Source organism: Grammomys surdaster, unplaced genomic scaffold, assembly GCF_004785775.1.
Source record: "Grammomys surdaster isolate TR1022 unplaced genomic scaffold, NIH_TR_1.0 126198, whole genome shotgun sequence".
In the NCBI taxonomy this organism is placed as follows: Eukaryota; Metazoa; Chordata; class Mammalia; order Rodentia; family Muridae; genus Grammomys; species Grammomys surdaster.
In genome coordinates this window covers 9,120,013-9,138,212 of record NW_021621003.1, presented here as the reverse complement: position 1 = coordinate 9,138,212, position 18,200 = coordinate 9,120,013, and the positions used below count along the sequence as shown (strand labels likewise).

The 18,200-nt window shown below is 42.4% G+C and overlaps 1 protein-coding gene across 27 annotated transcripts in view; it reads left to right on the top strand.

Moving 5' to 3' along the window:
* Kcnma1 (potassium calcium-activated channel subfamily M alpha 1) overlaps positions 1 to 18,200 on the top strand; it is a 688,486-nt gene that overhangs the window by 584,995 nt on the left and 85,291 nt on the right. For 25 of the 27 annotated variants that reach the window (XM_028758454.1, XM_028758452.1, XM_028758459.1 and 22 more), the window contains one exon: positions 17,182 to 17,275. In XM_028758454.1, coding sequence (XP_028614287.1) covers positions 17,182 to 17,275 — 94 coding nt within the window. Of the gene's footprint in view, positions 1 to 12,760; positions 12,848 to 17,181; positions 17,276 to 18,200 lie in introns of all 27 variants that reach the window. The other 2 variants (XM_028758448.1, XM_028758445.1) reach the window with 1 other exon arrangement.

Genomic DNA, 18,200 nt, shown 5'->3' with positions numbered 1-18,200 from the left:
AGTGAACTTTTACCTCAATGCAGCTACACTCACTCACTCACTCACTCACTCACTCACTGACTCACTCACTGACTCACTCACTCACTCACCTATTGTCCCTGGCTACATTTGGGATTTGAAACAAAATAGAGCAGTTCCAACAGAAATTTGGCTCCTGAAAACCAAAATACTTACCATGTAACTCTCTCAGGGAGACTTTTTCTGGTGCTGCTTTCAGGGTTCAGGTTTCAAGTATTGCCAACTCTGGCAAGCTATCTCAGCTGGCTATACCCAGACCTCAAGTCAGAATTGGTGGGTCTCCTCTGAAAGCCTGTAAAAGTCCAGAGAAATCCAACATAGGGTAATTTTCATGAGTTTTTATAGAAACAAATGGTCCTTGAACTCTTGTCATACAGCACACAGTAGCCAAAAATGTAGTAGGAATTCAGCAGACACTTTGGGAGTGACATGGAAACTGTCAAGAATGTGTTTTTATGGTTTTTATGGTTCATAAAACATGTTTTCTTATATTGTTGTGAAGAACGTATTTGTGCCTGAATAACTGGTTCCTTAGGCTGCTGGACAACCACTCTAGGACTGATCTCTGCTTTTTGTGAAAGGAACATGGCTCTCTGATTCTCTCCCCTGACAGTCATTAGGTGTTTAGACTCTGTGGTTGATCTGAAGATGCTACTGTCTTCCCTTCCTTATGATTGTCATTGGGTTGCCTGAGTCTTTGTGGATAGAGAAGTATATTGGAAAGGCAAGATTTCACTACTTCCAGGATGATGTCAAGCTGGGGTCCTTCAAATCCAGATTTCAGTTTCCTAACACAAACATACTGATTTTACCTACTTATCCCTCATTGGTTTGTATTCACCCACTTTTCTCCTGAGGAAAGTCTTGCTCTGTCTGGAACTAGTTGCCTAGACTCTACCTTACTGGCATAAGACACTGGCTAAGCAGAGTCAACTTAAATCTTGAGAGCTCAGGATCCCTCTAGAGCCCCCACCCACCCACCTCTTCCACTCTTCCACCTCTCCTGGGAACTCCCTGGTAATTCTGTGTTGCCAGGGCATATGGCAGACAAATGCCACCATTTGCCCATGTTTATGACCTTCCTGGCTGAATTGCTATGCAGCTGATGAGAGTGACTATGTGGTCAAATCAGGTCCTAGTACTTGACTCTCTTCATCCAAGTGCCTTACTCAGACCTTGGAGAGGATGTGAAGTAATATTTTTACACAGACACAATTACTTCTGTGTGTTTAGAACCACTCTTTTAGTTGTTGCCTGAGCTATTTTTGCAGTTGTTAGAGATTAAATCTCAATAACTTTTTGAAATTAGAGTGTGTTTCCCTCGGCTGAAAGGGTCATAGGGTTCCTCTGCTTCCCCAGCACCCGAAGAACAGTTTTACCCTCCCCTAGAGCCCCAGACCATTATCATGTGATAGTTTGGCTTGAGATCAGATCAGGGGCAACAGAGGAACTGTCATTTTTCATTTCCTGGGGCCCTTTGATCCCATTTGGGGTTTATTTTTTCTGAGTGAAAATACAAACCCCGTTGCATTGTTCTGTCCTTTGGAGTCTTTTGTTATTCTTATTTTTTCCCCTGTTAGAGATCTAATCAGAGTCTTAAGTGGCGTGGCCATTAGTTATCACCACCAGATTCACAGCCTGCCTGCACTTTAGTTCTCTTATTACTGATCAGAAGCCTTCTCGGACACACAGCGACCGCTGGCCGTGGAGCTACCATCCGCATCTCATGGGTACTTGGTGTTAATTTATTTCACAGTTTCCTTTGCAGATATAATCAGACACACTATCACATCCCAGCTCCTTCCCTTTATTGTGTTCCTTTGCTATCACATCTGTGTGATCTTCCCCCCACCCCCTCCCAGAAGAAGTGACAGGTAGTGTTTCTCTGCCCACAGCGTCAGTGGCGTACCTTCTCCACAACTTCCTCATTGCCATGTAAAACGACATAACATCTTATAAATGTAAGGTGTTTATATAAATACCTCTAAGGTATTTATAACTCAGACTTTGCTATAACAACACATTTTCTAAATGGCATTGTGGTCGAGGTATCTGTTTTCTGAAAAAGGGGGTAATGTTTTTTTTTCTCAATTGAAAATAAGGGAAGGGGCTCCGTTAATAAGGGGAATGCCTTGGCCCTGATTCCTCCATATATTAAAATCATGATTGCGAGTCTCATGTTAAGTGATCAGTTGTATTAACAGCATACTGTTAGAAGAAAAAGGAACTCTCTCTGTTGATGTATTTGGGTACTTACTGGGTGAGTTACAGTGCTTTGTGTATTAGAATTGGTTTGTCAACAATTAGCATGCTAGGTTTTTATATAACCTATACTTCAGGTACTAGGAGATTATTAAACTTCAATCAATGTGTTAGAAATCAGCTGACGGGCAATAAAATTCTTACGTATAACAACACCAGAGAAATACAGCCGTACAGCTGCACATTTATGCTTAGATTGTGAGATAGATGGCCTCAAATCAGGGGGGGCTTGAAATGTGAGGTGACCAGAAGGTGGCGCTGTAACCCTATAAATGAAATGCTCCCTCCCAGATGGCCTCTAAATGCCTATCCTCCTGCCTCACTTCCTGCCTTTTCTCTTTCTCTTGATTCTCCTTTATTTCTCTTAAGATGGATATATAAACTCTTTTTTTTGCAAGAGATATACCTCCACTAAAACAACACCTCTCAACTTGCAATATTTCTTTTAAATCCAATTTGCCCAGTCTAATGCTCACTTGGAGAGAGTTCCAGCTAAATAAACATTCACTATATTTTCAAAAGACAAAGACCCAGAAAGCAGATTCAGCCTCCAATTGCCTCCCCTCCACCATCCCACTGTTGTTGTGCGGAATGGAATGGTGATGCCTTTAATCTATTTACTTATACAGGTTAATTCCCACAGTACACATCGGGATATAGAGGGCGTGTTTATAAAGTTAATAAATGGACTGGATTAATATTCCACTGAAAATAATTCTAACTTGATCCTCTCTCACAGAGAATTATCAATTTAGAATCCACGTTCACCAGAGGGTGTTCTTTTTCTCTCTGGGACCAGAACTAAATTCTGACAAATAGGATAAGGGCTTATTTTTTATGTCTCGTTTTGGATTTCAATAAAGTTATTTTTAGGAAAGTTGATTTTTTTCAACCTGGGTATTATCAATGAGCCAAATATAATTATCAAAATAAATAATAAATAAATAATTTTTAAAACATACCTATAGGCAACAACTGTTTATTTCTTTTATCTACATGTATAGCCTATTTTCAAATTTATTTTTTTAAACCACAGATTCGTCTTTTTTTTTAAGAAAGAAAAAAAGAAAAAAAACTACAACATGTGATATATACTGCCCTAGCTAGGAGACAGGCTTTTTATTGAGGTTTTAGAAAGGGAACAGTCAAATGTATCCTAGAAACAGTAATTTACCTATTTTCTCTAGTATTCTACCTGTTAGAAACTTGGAAGACATACTTTACTTGTGTTAAAAGTGAATAATTTTAAATCATTAACTTTGAGAGTCCATTAAACATTTTAGCATTTTAAACTTTCAGGCACAGGGTTATGGGTGCTCTTCTGCCTTTTTGCCTTGCCTGTGTGGTTTTGAAAGGGCCCGTGACAAAGTGTCATTGAAAGGACCAAACCACACAGCCAAAGGACAGTTCCCTGTCCAGGATTCTACTTTTAAGAACTGGTTTTGTTGACAATGACTTTTGAGGAAACAATTGTCATTAGTTTTCAGTAAAAGCTGGTCCCTGCTGGCCTCCCTTCAAGATCTATACCCAGATGACAGGACCAACTCAAAGCTGAAGACAAGAAATGAAGAGCTCAGAGTCAAGGTTAGGTTGACCACTCTTTGAGGCACCAGCTTCCTCTAACCCACAGAACCCTTCTTCAAGCGCTTCAGTAACTTTATCTTCCTGTCGGTTCCCCTCCTCAGGATAAAAAGTGTCCATGGCAGAATCAGACCCTTCCCTGCATTTATGTTGCATGCACTTTTAATATGTCTTATCTTGCACAAGATTACAAGGGTAACTTTGAAGCCGCCCAAAGGAAAGTGGGCTGAGCTAAGCAAGTTTTTATCATTTTCTCCGATGTGTTTACTTCCTGCCCGCTAGAATGCAGGAAAAGAAAGTTTAAGATGATCTGACTTGCTCAGATTTTGTCCAAAGTCTGTCATTTGGGATGTGAAGTTTTACAGGATGTATCTATCCATGTCCCTTTAGCTATGTGCTTAGGTTAGTGTCCTTACAGTAGTGTTTTCCACATCTTTGCTTTACTCAACTTATTGCTTCCTCCTGCCTGCTCTCCCCACACTTTCTTATTGCCCCTTTCTACATTATCCACATGAACCATGTGTATCCTCAAAGGACCATGACCTTTGGGCACATAGTAGCCCAGGCTGGTAAGTCTTCCCATCCCATTCTTGTCTCTAAACTTACTTTATTTTCTGTGAACGTCCCACTGGGTAGCACTGACTGTCTGAGGTGTGTATTGAGCTCTGCTGTGACACTATCATATAACTCTTTTTTATGGCTAGCTTTCTATAACTTGTGTTTTACATATTTTTGGGGTAAATCTGTCTTGTTTATCCAGCCAAACTATTCTCTCTTATTGGATACCTTTTTGAAGATTTTAAAGAAAAGTACAAGAAAAAGCAAAATCCTGAGGTTTTGTTTAATTATTACTTTGTTTCCTTATTTATTACTTCATTTATTCATTCATTCATTTACATATGTATGCATGTATGTATTTAGGGAATGTTGGGAATTGAACCAAGGAACTTGTGTTTGCTAGACAATTAGTCTACTCTTGACTAATAAGGTTAGTGTCCTTATAGTAGTGTTTTCCACATCTTTTGCTTTTTTTTTAACCTAATTAGTCTTCATCCTCAACCCAGTGTTTCCAAGGTTTTGGTTGAAGAGACAGGCATGAGACTCAAACATTGGTATTCTACAAATTTCCCTGGATCACTTCCTTGGAAGCCAGGACTTTAATCATCAAGGCAAATCAGATGTTCCCTGGCACAGCAGTCTTTGTTTTTCTCTTCTATAGCCTTCTAGGTTGAGTCTGGTAGGAAGTGTTGGAGAGTTATTTTGTGGCTGGCTAGTTATACAGCCTTTAGTCCATGACTGGCTCCAATGAGAGTTCCTACATAATAGGAGACAGTGTTCGGGCTCAGATCATCACTAAGCAGAGCTAGAAAGGTTTACATTTAATGAACTCCAATCTCCTAGGAAGAGAAGTGTCTTGCCTATGCCGCACAAGAGATGTAGGCCTTGGAACAAGAAGCCAGGGCTCCTGACCACGAGACTCTGCTCCTTTACTCTGCCAAGCTAGCTCTAGCCACTAGGATTGATTTACTAGTAAACCTCACCAGGGGCTCAAGCCTATGGGAGTTTCAGCGATGTGTGAGGTATGTATAATGACATTAGAGGGACTTCAAAGTCTAGTGGGGAGCAGGACACGTTAGAACAGGAAACAAATCAATAATGGAAATAAATAAGTAGATGGCAGGGAACAATAAGAGAAGAGCCAAGAAAGTCTTAAAGAAAGACAGTCTACTTCATCTAGAAACATTTTCTGGAAAGGGAGACAGTAGCCTGTTTCTTGGAGGCTCAGTAGACTAATACATTGGGAAGGAGGTTTCCCCTTCCCGATCCCATTTGTTTGCCTGCCCTGCCAATGCATGTCCATCATCCCATGGCTTTCCACCAGAAATCCAGGAAAAAGAGCCGCTCACAGTCAGACAGCCCGGATTTCCTGTACTTTAGAGGGAGCAGTGGGGTTTCTCCATGTTTCTTTCCATCTGAGTTTCATTTGTCACAGCCTCCTCCGGGTTGAGCCCATTGAAAAGTTTTCTGGCTTGCTTTGCTTTATAACACTTAGCAAACCTAATTACTTGGCCTGAACAGTTCACTGGGGCCACACAAACATGTTTCAAAGGCAACTGTTGAATAATGCAAAGGTACAGGACATCCAACTCATCCTCCCAGTTGGACAAAGGATCAGTTGCCCATGGGAGGCAGAAAGAGAATAGGAACCCATTTGACGGACAATAGACATGCAATGTGGAGGGTCCCCTAACAGACTTCCAAGTTATTCCTTAAGCCAAGGAAACAGTGGTGGAGAAAGTTTACAAGAGTGTAACAGGAGACTAGTCAATGGACTGCACAGTTTCCATCCATTCTCAGAATATCACTAGGACCTAGGTACTTGGACTGTTCACATTGCATAGAAAAACCAATTGGAGTTTTGTAAGCCTCCAAATGCATAAGTTTGGACCGAGCAGGATGCCTACCAGTCCTGGTACATAGCTCCAGCCCTTCTTGCCACACAGTACCACCTGGCAATTGGAGACAGATCATGCCTTAAGAATTTGCCCTGACTTGAGGATGTTGTGATTAAGGAAAAGCCAATGAGGACTGCCTGCCTTGTGTAGCAAGGTCTGTATACAGCAGTGGGGGACTTGTCCAGTTGCAGAACCCATGTCCTATGAGACAAAGACTTGCCTAGAATGAGTACCCAATTTCCTGCAAGATTTTTAAATATAGTTAGAAATCCATGGTTTTGTGGGTAAATTTCTGGCTGAAAAAAAAATGTCTCTTCACAAAATTCCCTGGATTTGAAGGACAGAGCCAAGCAGAGCATACCAGTGACTCCATTTGTTTGTCATGCTATTACTTTGTGATCTCTAGCAAGGAAGACAGTAGATCTTATAATGCTGAGTAACTATTCCGTAACCAGAGGCCCAAAGAGGCTCAGAGCATAGTGAAGATGGATCTGTCAGTAGAGTTCTTGCAAGGCAAGCATGAGAACAGATGTTCGCTCCCCAGCACCTGCCTCAGAAGCCGGGTGTGCCGCTCTGTACCTGAAATCTCAGCATTGCAGCAGCAGGAGCAGGTCCATAGGACCTGCTAGTCTCTTAGTGTAGCTTAGTAAACTTCAAAGATTAAGGTGAGAGAGATTGAAAAAGACAGTTACTGTTGACCTCTGACCTACACACACACACACACACACACACACACATGCACACCCATACACGCACACTGAGGGTGTCACTCACACTCAGTCGAGAGAAGTATTTCCAAGATTCTCTATCATCTAGCTCTGCTTGATGGCTGGGTTTCGGGTGCCCAGTGATCTGAATTCAGTGGGCTGACCCAGGCTCTGCTTCTGGCTTAGATTTTAGTGGAGTCTTGAACCCAAAGAAGATGAGACCAGAGCACCTCTGGAACCCTTTAAGCCAAAGGATCAAGATCCCACAACTTCTTTTCACAGTGTACTGAGCAGGAAGGGGCCCACTACACACTTGTAGTTTTAAAATGCTGCACAGGATGTGTTCTGACAATAAATTATTGTACAGATGGATTATGATCTGATCATTCAGCACTGTTTTAGAAGGTGACTATGTCCTTAAGAAACATACTATACTAAATGTTGTGTTTACTGTAAAATCACAATCCCACTGTTCCTCACCTCCCAAGGTTAAAAACATCCCATATTTCTAAAGGGCTCTGTCAGGACATTTTTCACTGGGTACCTGGATTGCACTAAAAAATCCATGCATTTTGCTTTTATCTGAGTTTCAGAGAAATATCGTGTTAACCATCTGGAATACATATTAGGATTCTAGAGGCTCTTGACACAATGGACTCCACAGCAGATACGGTGTTTATGGATGAGCTGATAATGGTAATATTAATGATCTTTATTTGTATAATATATGGTTTAAAAAACAGCTCCATGTAGACACAGTTGAATTAAAGGCTAGTCTTTAGAAGGCAGAATCAGTGCACCAAGCACTAATTTTAAAAACAGAAACAGCAAAGTGAAAACAGAAATAAAAGTATGATTGACATCTGCTAGTCATATTAATTTGAAGCTGTTTAGGGGGAGGGGAAAAACAGAAAGAAGGTGAGATATCAGTCAAAACATCTGAGCTAATAGGAACTTGCAACCTGAAATGAAAATGTAAACCAGCATAGCAGTAACTGGGAGCGGTTGACATGGGGTTACACTGATGTCTGCAAGAGGCCTGACACCATCTCGCTTTTCTGTTTCTCACCCTGGGCAGGTGGCAAGACTCAGGTTCCTAGGCAGCATGATCCTTTCTCCATTCCTTTGGATGTCTGACAATTTGTAAACCCAGGAGGAAGCCTGTGATGCAAAGGCTGTCCTTAGCAATCTCACGCACACAGCGTGAAGGGATCCAAAGAAAAAACCCACTGGTTGTTTACCTCATACCCTTCTGTTGGGTGGTGGAACTGGCAACTGAAATGCCCTTGAGGGATGGGCAGGGCCAGGGTAGGGAGAGAGTGCAGCCAGTTTTAAGAGCATATCTGAAATCTCAGGAGTCAAGAATATCATATATTATCTTTAAATAATAAGAACAGAGGAATGATCATAATGAAGAAAAATCTCATCGTTTTAAAGGGTGACCCAGTAAACAAGGTTTAATGCCAGTGTTTAGCCATGGAATCGAACAGGGAAGAAAAGTAAGAAAATGGCCAGCAGTAAGCTAGAAGTTTCAATTACCCATGTGAGTCCTTTCAGTGTGCGAAGAGCAGTGTCTGGCATCCTAACAGGGATTTTCCTCATGATAATACAAATGGAGGCTACACAATAATAAGCTGCATTAGAAGGAAGTCTGTTTTCGAGTACCCCACATCCTGTTCACAATAATAAGCTGTATTAGAAGGAAGTCTGTTTTCGAGTACCCCACATCCCGTTACATTTCTTTGTGTCTTTGTGAAACGTTGAATCTGAGAACTGCAATCCTGCCATTCACAATGATGGTTTTAGACACAAGGCTCAAAAGTATCAGCACCAACCTTAAAATAAGTAAATAAATAAATAGATAAATGCATGAAGATGCTCATACATTAAGCGTCATCACTCTGTAGGCTCCAGCTGATGATTTTATTAAGGATGCAGCAGGAAGGAAAGAATCAAGGATAATTATAAATTCATAAATACATAATTCATTGGCATGAGATGATTTTAATGGGATGGATGCTGGGTTGTCTCTTTCTTCAAGAAAATAACGTCAGCGCTCTGATTAAAGCCCATAATCTGGCCTCTATGAAATACTTGCCAAACTGATGGGGTGCATTTTCTTCTCTGAAACCACCTTTGATAAGAAACACATTACAAACTCATCAGTTTGGCTTCCTGTTAACAAAGAGACAGCAGCCGTCTGGATCATTCTGGATTCGCAGTGAAACTGCCACACCATGTATCCTCCAACTAACGCTATGCCAGTTTGACAAGGGGCAGACGAATCCAGGAGTTGCTATTCGGGGCTTTAAATCTATACGGCAGCTGACGGTTGAAATAATCATCTGTATATCGCTCTGAGCTAGCCGGGGAAAGGTTGAAGCTGTATATTTTCAACATATCTACTCTAATGGTTAATCTGTTGTCTTGTATGGGCTCTCACAGGGTGGACTGGCAGCACATACTGACAGCTTAGAGGAATTATTCACAGAGGATTGGCTTTTGCCTTGACTCTCAGAGTACCCGGTAGATGAATTTAAGTTAGCTTGATTGAAAAAGGTGGAACTCACCTGACTCAAGTCCTCCAAACATGAAGGGGCCAACAGGGCCCATAGCAGGTTGAGTCATAGGGACAGTAGTGTCACAAAATGACCTCTGTCTGTCCCCAAGTCCTCATACTATGTGCTTCAATATAATAGGACTCTGTCCCTTATTGTATTGCTGGCCTATTTGGACAGGTGGGAAAGTTGAGTGTCCTTGAAAAGGTCAGAAGCTGGACAGATGTGCAGAGGAGCCTGTTGAAGGCATCAACACAGTTTTTTCTGCCAAGGGTCAGGTGGTTAATATCTTGAGCTTTGTAGTCTATATGGTCTTTATTGAAGTTATGACGTTATTCAATATTGTTATAGAAGGAGAGAAGCTAGGGACAACAGGGAAATAAATGATGGTGGTTCTGGTCATGTGTAATTTTATTTATAGAGACTAAAACTGGAATTTTGTTTTGTTCTTGGTACTCACAATAGAATCCAAGCCAGCTCCAAACCCTGATCGTCCTGCCTCAGCCTTTGAAGTGCTAAGATTACATACCCTCCCATGCCTAGATAACATCTTTTTAATGTTTTAGGAAATATTATCCTTATAGTTTTCACCAATTATTTAACAAGTGGGGGCTATACGAAAGTACATGGGAGGTCTCTGTTGACCCTGGACATGAGAGGGTCATGAGAAGAGCCAGCTGTTGGTACCAGGAGCTGAGCAGTCTTCACTGTGCTCTAAATGACCTACCAAACATGACCATCACACAGTAGGGCTACAAATAAAAATCAATTCTGCCTTTCCCTGAAGGCCTTCGAATCTGGTTGGCTTGGGGACGAAAGTTCCAAGAGGGGGAGGAGATGGCGATTAGGGTTGAGCTCTTTTGTTGAGCCCTGTTTAAGCCCTGCCCTTGTTTGGTTCAAATGAATTAAAAGTGGTCTTCTTGCTCCCACGACCCTCTCCAGACTCCACTAGAATCACTCAGGGATGTTCTTGCATTTCTTGATTCACTTGTGTCCTTCCTCCTCCAATTCCATTGTCCATGTCTGAATCTTTTTGCTGAGAGGCTAACACCTAGGATTTTCACCTGAGCCTCCTTTGTACTGGAGGCAATGCAGAAGCCTGCTCTAAGACAGAAAACGAAAGAAGGAAACGAACCAAAGGCAACTAGATCTCCAAAAGGAGGGAAGAGTAATGGGCAAATACTTACAGCAGGGTCAGAGTCCAGGAAAGATATGTGATCTGAGATTCTAGATGCAATGCTTTCTGAGGCCCACCACTCCCCCACTGTGATGCAAGCGAGGCAGATGCTTGTTGTTTGAGAGATCCAATTAGATGGAATTTGTGGGTACCATGGGTAAACAGTCTATCTAGTTTGATTCTAGGGGAGCCTTTATTCCTATTTATAGAAAGAAATTACAATGAAGGTCACATGGATCCTGTTAACATATTCATGTAGTATATTTTTTTCTCTCTCATGTAGGAGCTGAATTCCTTCATTACTCTATATTGATGGACTCAAACTTACACAATTCAGGTTTCCTAGGCAGTGAATAGAGCCAGAAATATACCCTGTGATTAACTTCTACATAACCTATTGTTCCTTAAAGTCTCCCTTCCTATTCTTCTATTAGCACTACAAAAGGCAGAAATGGAAAATCACCAACAAACCCTCCCCTCTCTGCCCTACCAGCTCTCCACGGGGCGGGTGCTCCCTGTGCCCTGTTAGTACAATACAGCCGCCCATTTTCATTTTATATAATGACAGATTCCTTTAATAAACTACATCCTCCAAGTTTTCCAAATAAATCTGTTTCCTGTTTTTTCAGCTACAGGTTGTGAGATTGCCCAGCTGGATAATGTACAGAAAGACGTGGCTGTTCAATTTTAGGGAATTTTGTATGTTCAAGACAGTATGGTGGTAGGGTAACATCCTTCATCTTATCATTATCTGTATATTAATATCTTGCCGTGATCTTTCATGACAACTTTTCTTGATTGATCTTAGTAAGGGTACTGTGTAGAGTTCTTGGATGCTGTATCCCCTGATTGTCAGATCAGAAATTCTCATCCTAAGGATGACTTCTCTAAGTCCCCTGCCCTTTGTCTTAGCCATGCTTACTGCTCAATCTCATTTGATGGGCTCATGGCAATTCCTAGCTACAGGCTTCATCCTGCATCATCAGTCAGGTACTAGCATGGACAGTTATGGTGCCCAGCCCACACTATGGATTATCTGTTTGGGTTTTATTATCATTGTTTTTCAGTTATTTCTTAAGGACACACCCACTTCCTGTTACCAGGCCTGTGTATATATGACAGGCTGCCAGCGGGGGAAGCATCCTTCTCTCATTGAGGATCCATTTTTCCCCTGGTGTCCACATTATAAACACCTGGAGTATTAATTAGTCCAGACTCCTTGGTGGAGAGTAGGACTTTACATTTCTCAGGGAATTCAGTCAGCCAAGGAGCTTTTCTCCACAGTGACTCTCATCACAGAATAACAGTGTTGCTGGGGTTTCTGTGGTCTGTCTTGGAGAAGAGGAAAGGAAGCATGCTGTTATTAACCTTGACAACAGCAATTGGACTTTCACTGTTTAACCCTCAGTGTTTGCCAGAGAGAAGTTGTATAACAAACAGGACCACTCTAGAAAGTACCTGTGTCTCCCTGATGGTAGAGCTAGCACAGAGAAATGTGACATATCACAGTCTCCCCCTTTCTAGAGATGCGGGGGTAGAACCCAGGCCATCACTCATGCTAAGCGAGCACTGTACCTCTTAGCTCTACCCTGAACTGTGTGGCCACACTACTTTTTCTGAGTGTCCAATGCATGGCATTTACAGTTAGACCAAGTTGAGTAGTGATGTCAAAACCAAGATGGCTGATCAGGCTGACAGTCTGGGATGAGAATCCATACTTTAACGTTGAGGGATAAAGACTTGAAACATGAGCAGTATTTATCAGGACTTTCTCCAGCATGTCCCTTCTTAAGTTTTAGGTGTCACCCCTTCTGAAAGTATTTTGTGTGGTCAGTGAGGGAGGGGGCCAGAGAACCTGCCATTCAGCCACAAGGAAGAAACTTCCATTCTAACACAAAATGAGGCTTTTTATTTGGTGCTAAAAACCAGCTGGTAACTTTTGTAATGAACGATTTCATTCAGGATTAATTTCAATTTTCTTCTCTCCTTATTGTTCGGCAGTCAAGGTTGAAGCTAGAGCACGCTACCACAAAGATCCATTTGTGCACAAGAATGCAACTCCCAATTCTCGACATGTTCCCAAGCCAGGTGAAGGAGTGCTGGGCTTTGTCCCAATGTTTAATAATTGCCTGGTACCCCTCAGCATTGCACACCGTGACACACTAAGCTCAGTTGCAGAAGAGAGAGGACTACTGTGGCTTTCAGCATGCATTTAACTTCTTTGGGCCACAAAATTTGAAACAGAAAAGTCATAAAAAAAAAAACAAAACAAAACAATGAATGATCATGAAAACAACCCCACTGAAGCTTGCGCCCTGACATTAGTAGGAAGCCCCTTCAGTTTGATGCCTTTGTGTTCCATGCCACTATGCATGCCATTTATTCTGAGTGACTCCAGTGTGAATATGACATTACTAATGATCTGCTAAGTGTGTGCAGATGTGGGTTACTCCAGATGTGGTCGTTAATAACGTAATGGAGATAGCTGTTTGACTCATGTTTATGAGTTGTTACCTTTTATTACTACTCTGACTTTATTTGCTTTGAGCTATTTTTTAACTCCAGCCAACAAACTCACCTTTAAATCTCAGAGCTTCATCCCCACCCCACCCCCACCCCGCCCTCCTTAATCTCTTGAGGAAAACAGGAGGAGGGGACTGGTGGATCCATTCCAAGTAAGTATCAGGCTACTTGGGTAACCTGAAAGTCATAGTCATTACCCATTACACTTCAAGGACCCTTACAAGAAGCATCAGTGGTTTCCAGTCTAGAAAGGAAGACAAAGTCAGGGATTTCTTTTTTAAACAACAACAACGACGAAAAACCTAATAAAATATCTGATCATTTTGAAGTAAGCCCCGGCCTCTGGCCAGGTTTTCTGGAAGATGTTGCTTTTGTCTTGCTTAAAAACAGAATGCTGATGGGAAGGGGAGTGAAATGTTGTTACAGATGTTCAGCTCTGTATTAAGGCTGGTGGAATTACCGCCACATCTTAAATCAATTCCCAGAGCATTGTCTCGAGGTTATGTCACTGAAATAATGAATCCTCTTTAGTCAAGAAAACGCAAACATGTTAAAACATCATTGTAAGTTTAAATGAAACTCCAGCGAAAACCAGGGGATCTGAAGCCTCATTAGACCTGCCTGACATTTTCCTAATGCTGACTCTTCTTCCCAAACTGTAAAATTGTTAGATTCTAGGCCTATTAGACAAAAGAGCGCTGGGAAGTTACAACAGAACATTAAGTGTTATACTTAGGGATGTGCAAAAACAAGCCCTTAAATTTTATGAGGGCTCGAAGACTAGGGAGAGTTTGGCTCCTATAAAAATTCCACGTTAGATTCCCAAACTTGTGTTTTAAAGAGGCTGGCACGTCAGGTTTCTTTAAAGGAGCATGTCTTCATTCAGCTCCCTCTGCATGGAGGCACAAGAAAATGCTAGAAAGGTAGATTGCAATTAGCCAGAAAGCAGATTAAATACAAGCCCCATGACTCTGTGCTCCGGAGACAGTGGCCCACTGCTTGAACATTCTGTCTTTCCTGAAAGTGAGTAAACTTAAGCCTCTCTTTTAATTCTATTTTCATTTCTCATGTCGTCATAGAAGCCATGCAATGGGAATTATATCTGAGAGATCAGCTACTTTTCCTAGAATGACTTTCTGTAAATATGCAGACATTGGTAGAACCCAGAGAAAGGATAAGAATTAAATGTTTTATGTCCTTCTTAGTAAAGAGAACTTATCCCTGATCCTCTTGTGCAACCTAAGCCATGTGTAATGTTCTCCATTACACAGCATTCGTATATTTAAGCTGAGGACATTTTCCATCCCAGGTCTTCAGGGAACAGATTTCCAGGCTCCAAGTAAAGCTTTGAACATGGTTCCATTGAAGTGAACAAATCCCAGTTTAAATGTGCTATGATTATGATGGATGATCTCTCAGAATCACAATGAAAATAAATAGTCTCCTCGCATCGAAGCAGGCATTAGACTCTTTCCACAATGAGGTGTCTCCCCAGAGCTGGCTAACGCGTATTAACTTGCAGATCTCACATCTGAAGAGCCATGCCAGCCAACAGCAGTGACTGAGTAAAAGGGAAATGTGTGCTTAACCAAAGAGGATACTTTATTAGAGGCTTGAAGCTAATGGGGAAGGAAAAGATAAGCAAAGAAGCCAGCAGAACAGCCAGTGTGAGTGACTAATAGAGACTCTTTCCACAATTTGCCACAACCATGGTAACATGTAGTGGTCTCAAATAAACCCAGCCATTGTCGACTAGGCTAGATGAAAGACCGTTTGGGGTGTTGCACTGTGAGCTTATGAAAGGAAAAGTACAGTTTGTACCTCCCAATAAATATGCTCACAATACACATAAAAACTCGTTGAAGTGATGTGCTAGCAACCATCCAGGTCACCCTGTTCCAGTGGAACGGTGGCCCCATACACTAAAAGATAGCCTTGTATTGTGCGGAGAATCAACGTGAGACCTCCTTCTGCAGCCTAAGCTAGAAAAATGCAGAAGTATACCCAGGCATGTGTGTGAGCACATACACACACTCACACTTTATCCTGCCTCCAATTGCTTTGGATGCCTACCCCCTGTCCTCTGAAAGGAAGATGAATTCAGGTCAAACCCAGAGTGCCTGTTTGCTGGCTGAGAGATGCATATCAACTCTAAGTGATTTTTTTTCAATACCATTTATGTGGCTTGTATTTATTTCCTTTAATCTTTTAAGTGCTGTTTAGTCTCAGTGTGATTTGCTGTGGATACTCATTTCTGATAAGATGCGATATCCTCCCAGCCACATAGTCCCAGCCTGGAGCACTAAGTGACTGATAGGGTCTCAGCCTGAGTGGAGCCTAGGGTGGGAGGTGGGGGTGGTAGTGAAGGAGGGAGCAGGTGGGAGAGAGAATGGAGTTGTGAGCCTTTGCAGGTCCTTTCTGCCCTCGAATTCATTTGGTATTCCTCTCACCTTGACACACCATTTTCCTTTGCCTTGGGTCAGTTAGAATGAGGTAACCCCAAATTGACAGTAGAACAGCTACTCACATGGAAAGGGAGATTCTGAAGCCAGTTTGGAGTATGGTTAGATTGTTTGAATACCTTTGGTGCTGTCCTAACCGCCTATGTCTATTTAGGGTTTTCAGGGAAGTGCTGTAGGATGCATGTTCTGTTTTGGGTCTTCTGGACAATAGCAAGCAGCTGAGCTGGCCTATCCCCTCTCCTGACCCCCATCTAAGGCTCATACATATTAACATATACCAAGCTTCTTTTGATGTTGTCGCTACTAATATTTCTCTTCTTAGCTTTAAGGTAACTTCCATGCATTCTGAGTTTCAGGGTTGTTTCCTCCTAGTCTCTATGACAATCAACTCTAAGAATCTGAGGATCCTAGATTTCCTTCTCGACATTACAGCTTTAGCCTGGACTGTGTGGGGGTGGGGAGAGGAGGACTAGAATTTTGTGGTACCTGCCCCTGGATGACAGGCTGGGCAAAGTATCTGCTAATTATCCAGCATCTCTCTTTACAAACCAAGCATGGTGCAGGCTAATCCATCTCCAGTGCTTGTTAGTGGGCATCTTTGGACCAAAAGCAGCAGAGTGCTTTGCTCTGTGTTGTCTGTGAGTGAAGCTTCACATTGCTTAGTGGTCTGCGTGGTTTAGACATTTGGAAAGCAGTCTATGGTTTCCGACCCCTTTCTGCTACCCTCTGTCCCCATCTGCCATATCATTAAGAGATATCACTCAGTGGCCATCTCTTCCTTCATGCCAATGTTCTTCACCAGCGCCAAGTACACTCCCTGGCACAGCTGCAGGGAGGAGAGCTGAGCTGGGCTGGGGACTCTTGAGCCCACATGCACTGTTCCCAGCCCACTGTTAACCGTGGGCAGCCAAGGCCTGGAGTCTCTGCCTCTCCTCAAGGCTCTTATGTGGGTGCAAGGATTGGGAGCCAGTTAAGATGGTCCATTTGGAAAGGCAGCAGGCTGGCAATTAAGCTGCTACCTCAGATACAGCTCCATTTCTGATTTTGGTTACAAGAAAATTCATTTCGATTGTTCAACCAAGCAAAGTATTAACTCTTAACCAAAATTAACTCAAGAACTATGACGTGATTTTTTTTGTGTGTATGTAGATAAATCACTGTTTCTCACCTTTCTTAATGTGTCAGGGCATTTATATATTGTTCTAGTCTGTTTACAGTGCATGCTCAAGGGTTGGTGCATAAAGCAATATTGCTTCAACCTCCTCTCAGCTGGTCTCTCTGACTAACGCATCCAGTCTTTGTCATGGGGCCTCTAAAGACAGCCCTGCCTCTCTAGTGAGTGACTGAGCCTTGAATGTGTGTCCTTTGATATCTTGCCTGTGTTTCGCAGTCTGCCCTCAAACTGTTCATAATCTCACAAGCTGCCTGTATTTGCAGTTGAAGATGAGCAGCCGCCGACACTGTCACCAAAAAAAAAACAACGTAATGGGGGCATGAGGAACTCACCCAGCACCTCCCCGAAGCTGATGAGGTAAGCAGATCCCCCTCAACCCCAGCATGGTCACCTCCCCAGCTCCTTCCCTGGCTTCCACCTGCCTAAGCCTAGGCCCAGACCTCCCTCCCCAGTCAGCTCCGTGGGGGGAGGGGAGCGAGATCGGTAGATGGCTTCTTAAAGGCTGGAGTATTTATTCTGTCAGCTTGTCAGCAGTTAATGATAGAGCTGAAAAAAATTCTGTCACGAAAAACAGTTTGAAAAGCTGTTTGAAAAATACATAGGCTTTAAAGTCTTAGCTGTCACCATGTCCTGTCTGTGTGTAGTTACTAAACAGCAGTGGCACTAATGACGCTGGGAGCCAATCAGAGGGACTCTGTGGTTAGTTTGCCTGCGGCAAGACTCTTTCTGCTGGAGTCTCTCCGAGGACTGGTTTCTGTACTTAAGGCCATATGTGAGATGTATCATCACAATAAAAAATGAACCTGAAGATTACCTTCCTTTTATCCTGTCGATGGAAATCAAATTTCTGTTAATTGATTTTGACTGAGAAAAAAAAAAGTTTAATAATCCGTGGGCTTGCCAAAGCAAAGTTCAGAAGCAATCCAGTTTCACTCAGGTTAAAAGCAATATTAATTATGGAACTGGGTGTGCTTCTTCTTTCCTTCCTTCCTTCTTCTTTCCTTCCTTCCTCCTTACCTTCTGTTAGCATTCTGTCTAAACTCCACCCCCACAGTTACCTGGCTATAGCCAGGTAGGCCCAGGCCCACTATAAAAGGGGCTGCTTGCCCCCTCATCTCTCTCTCTTGCTCTCTCTCTCTCTTGATCTCTTGCTCTTGCTCTCTTGATCCCTCTGTCCCCCCCCTTCCTTTTCCCCCTCTCTCCACGTGCTCATGGCCAGCTTTTACTCCTCTGTTTCTCTCTCTCTCTCTCTCTCTCTCTCTCTCTCTCTCTCTCTCTCTCT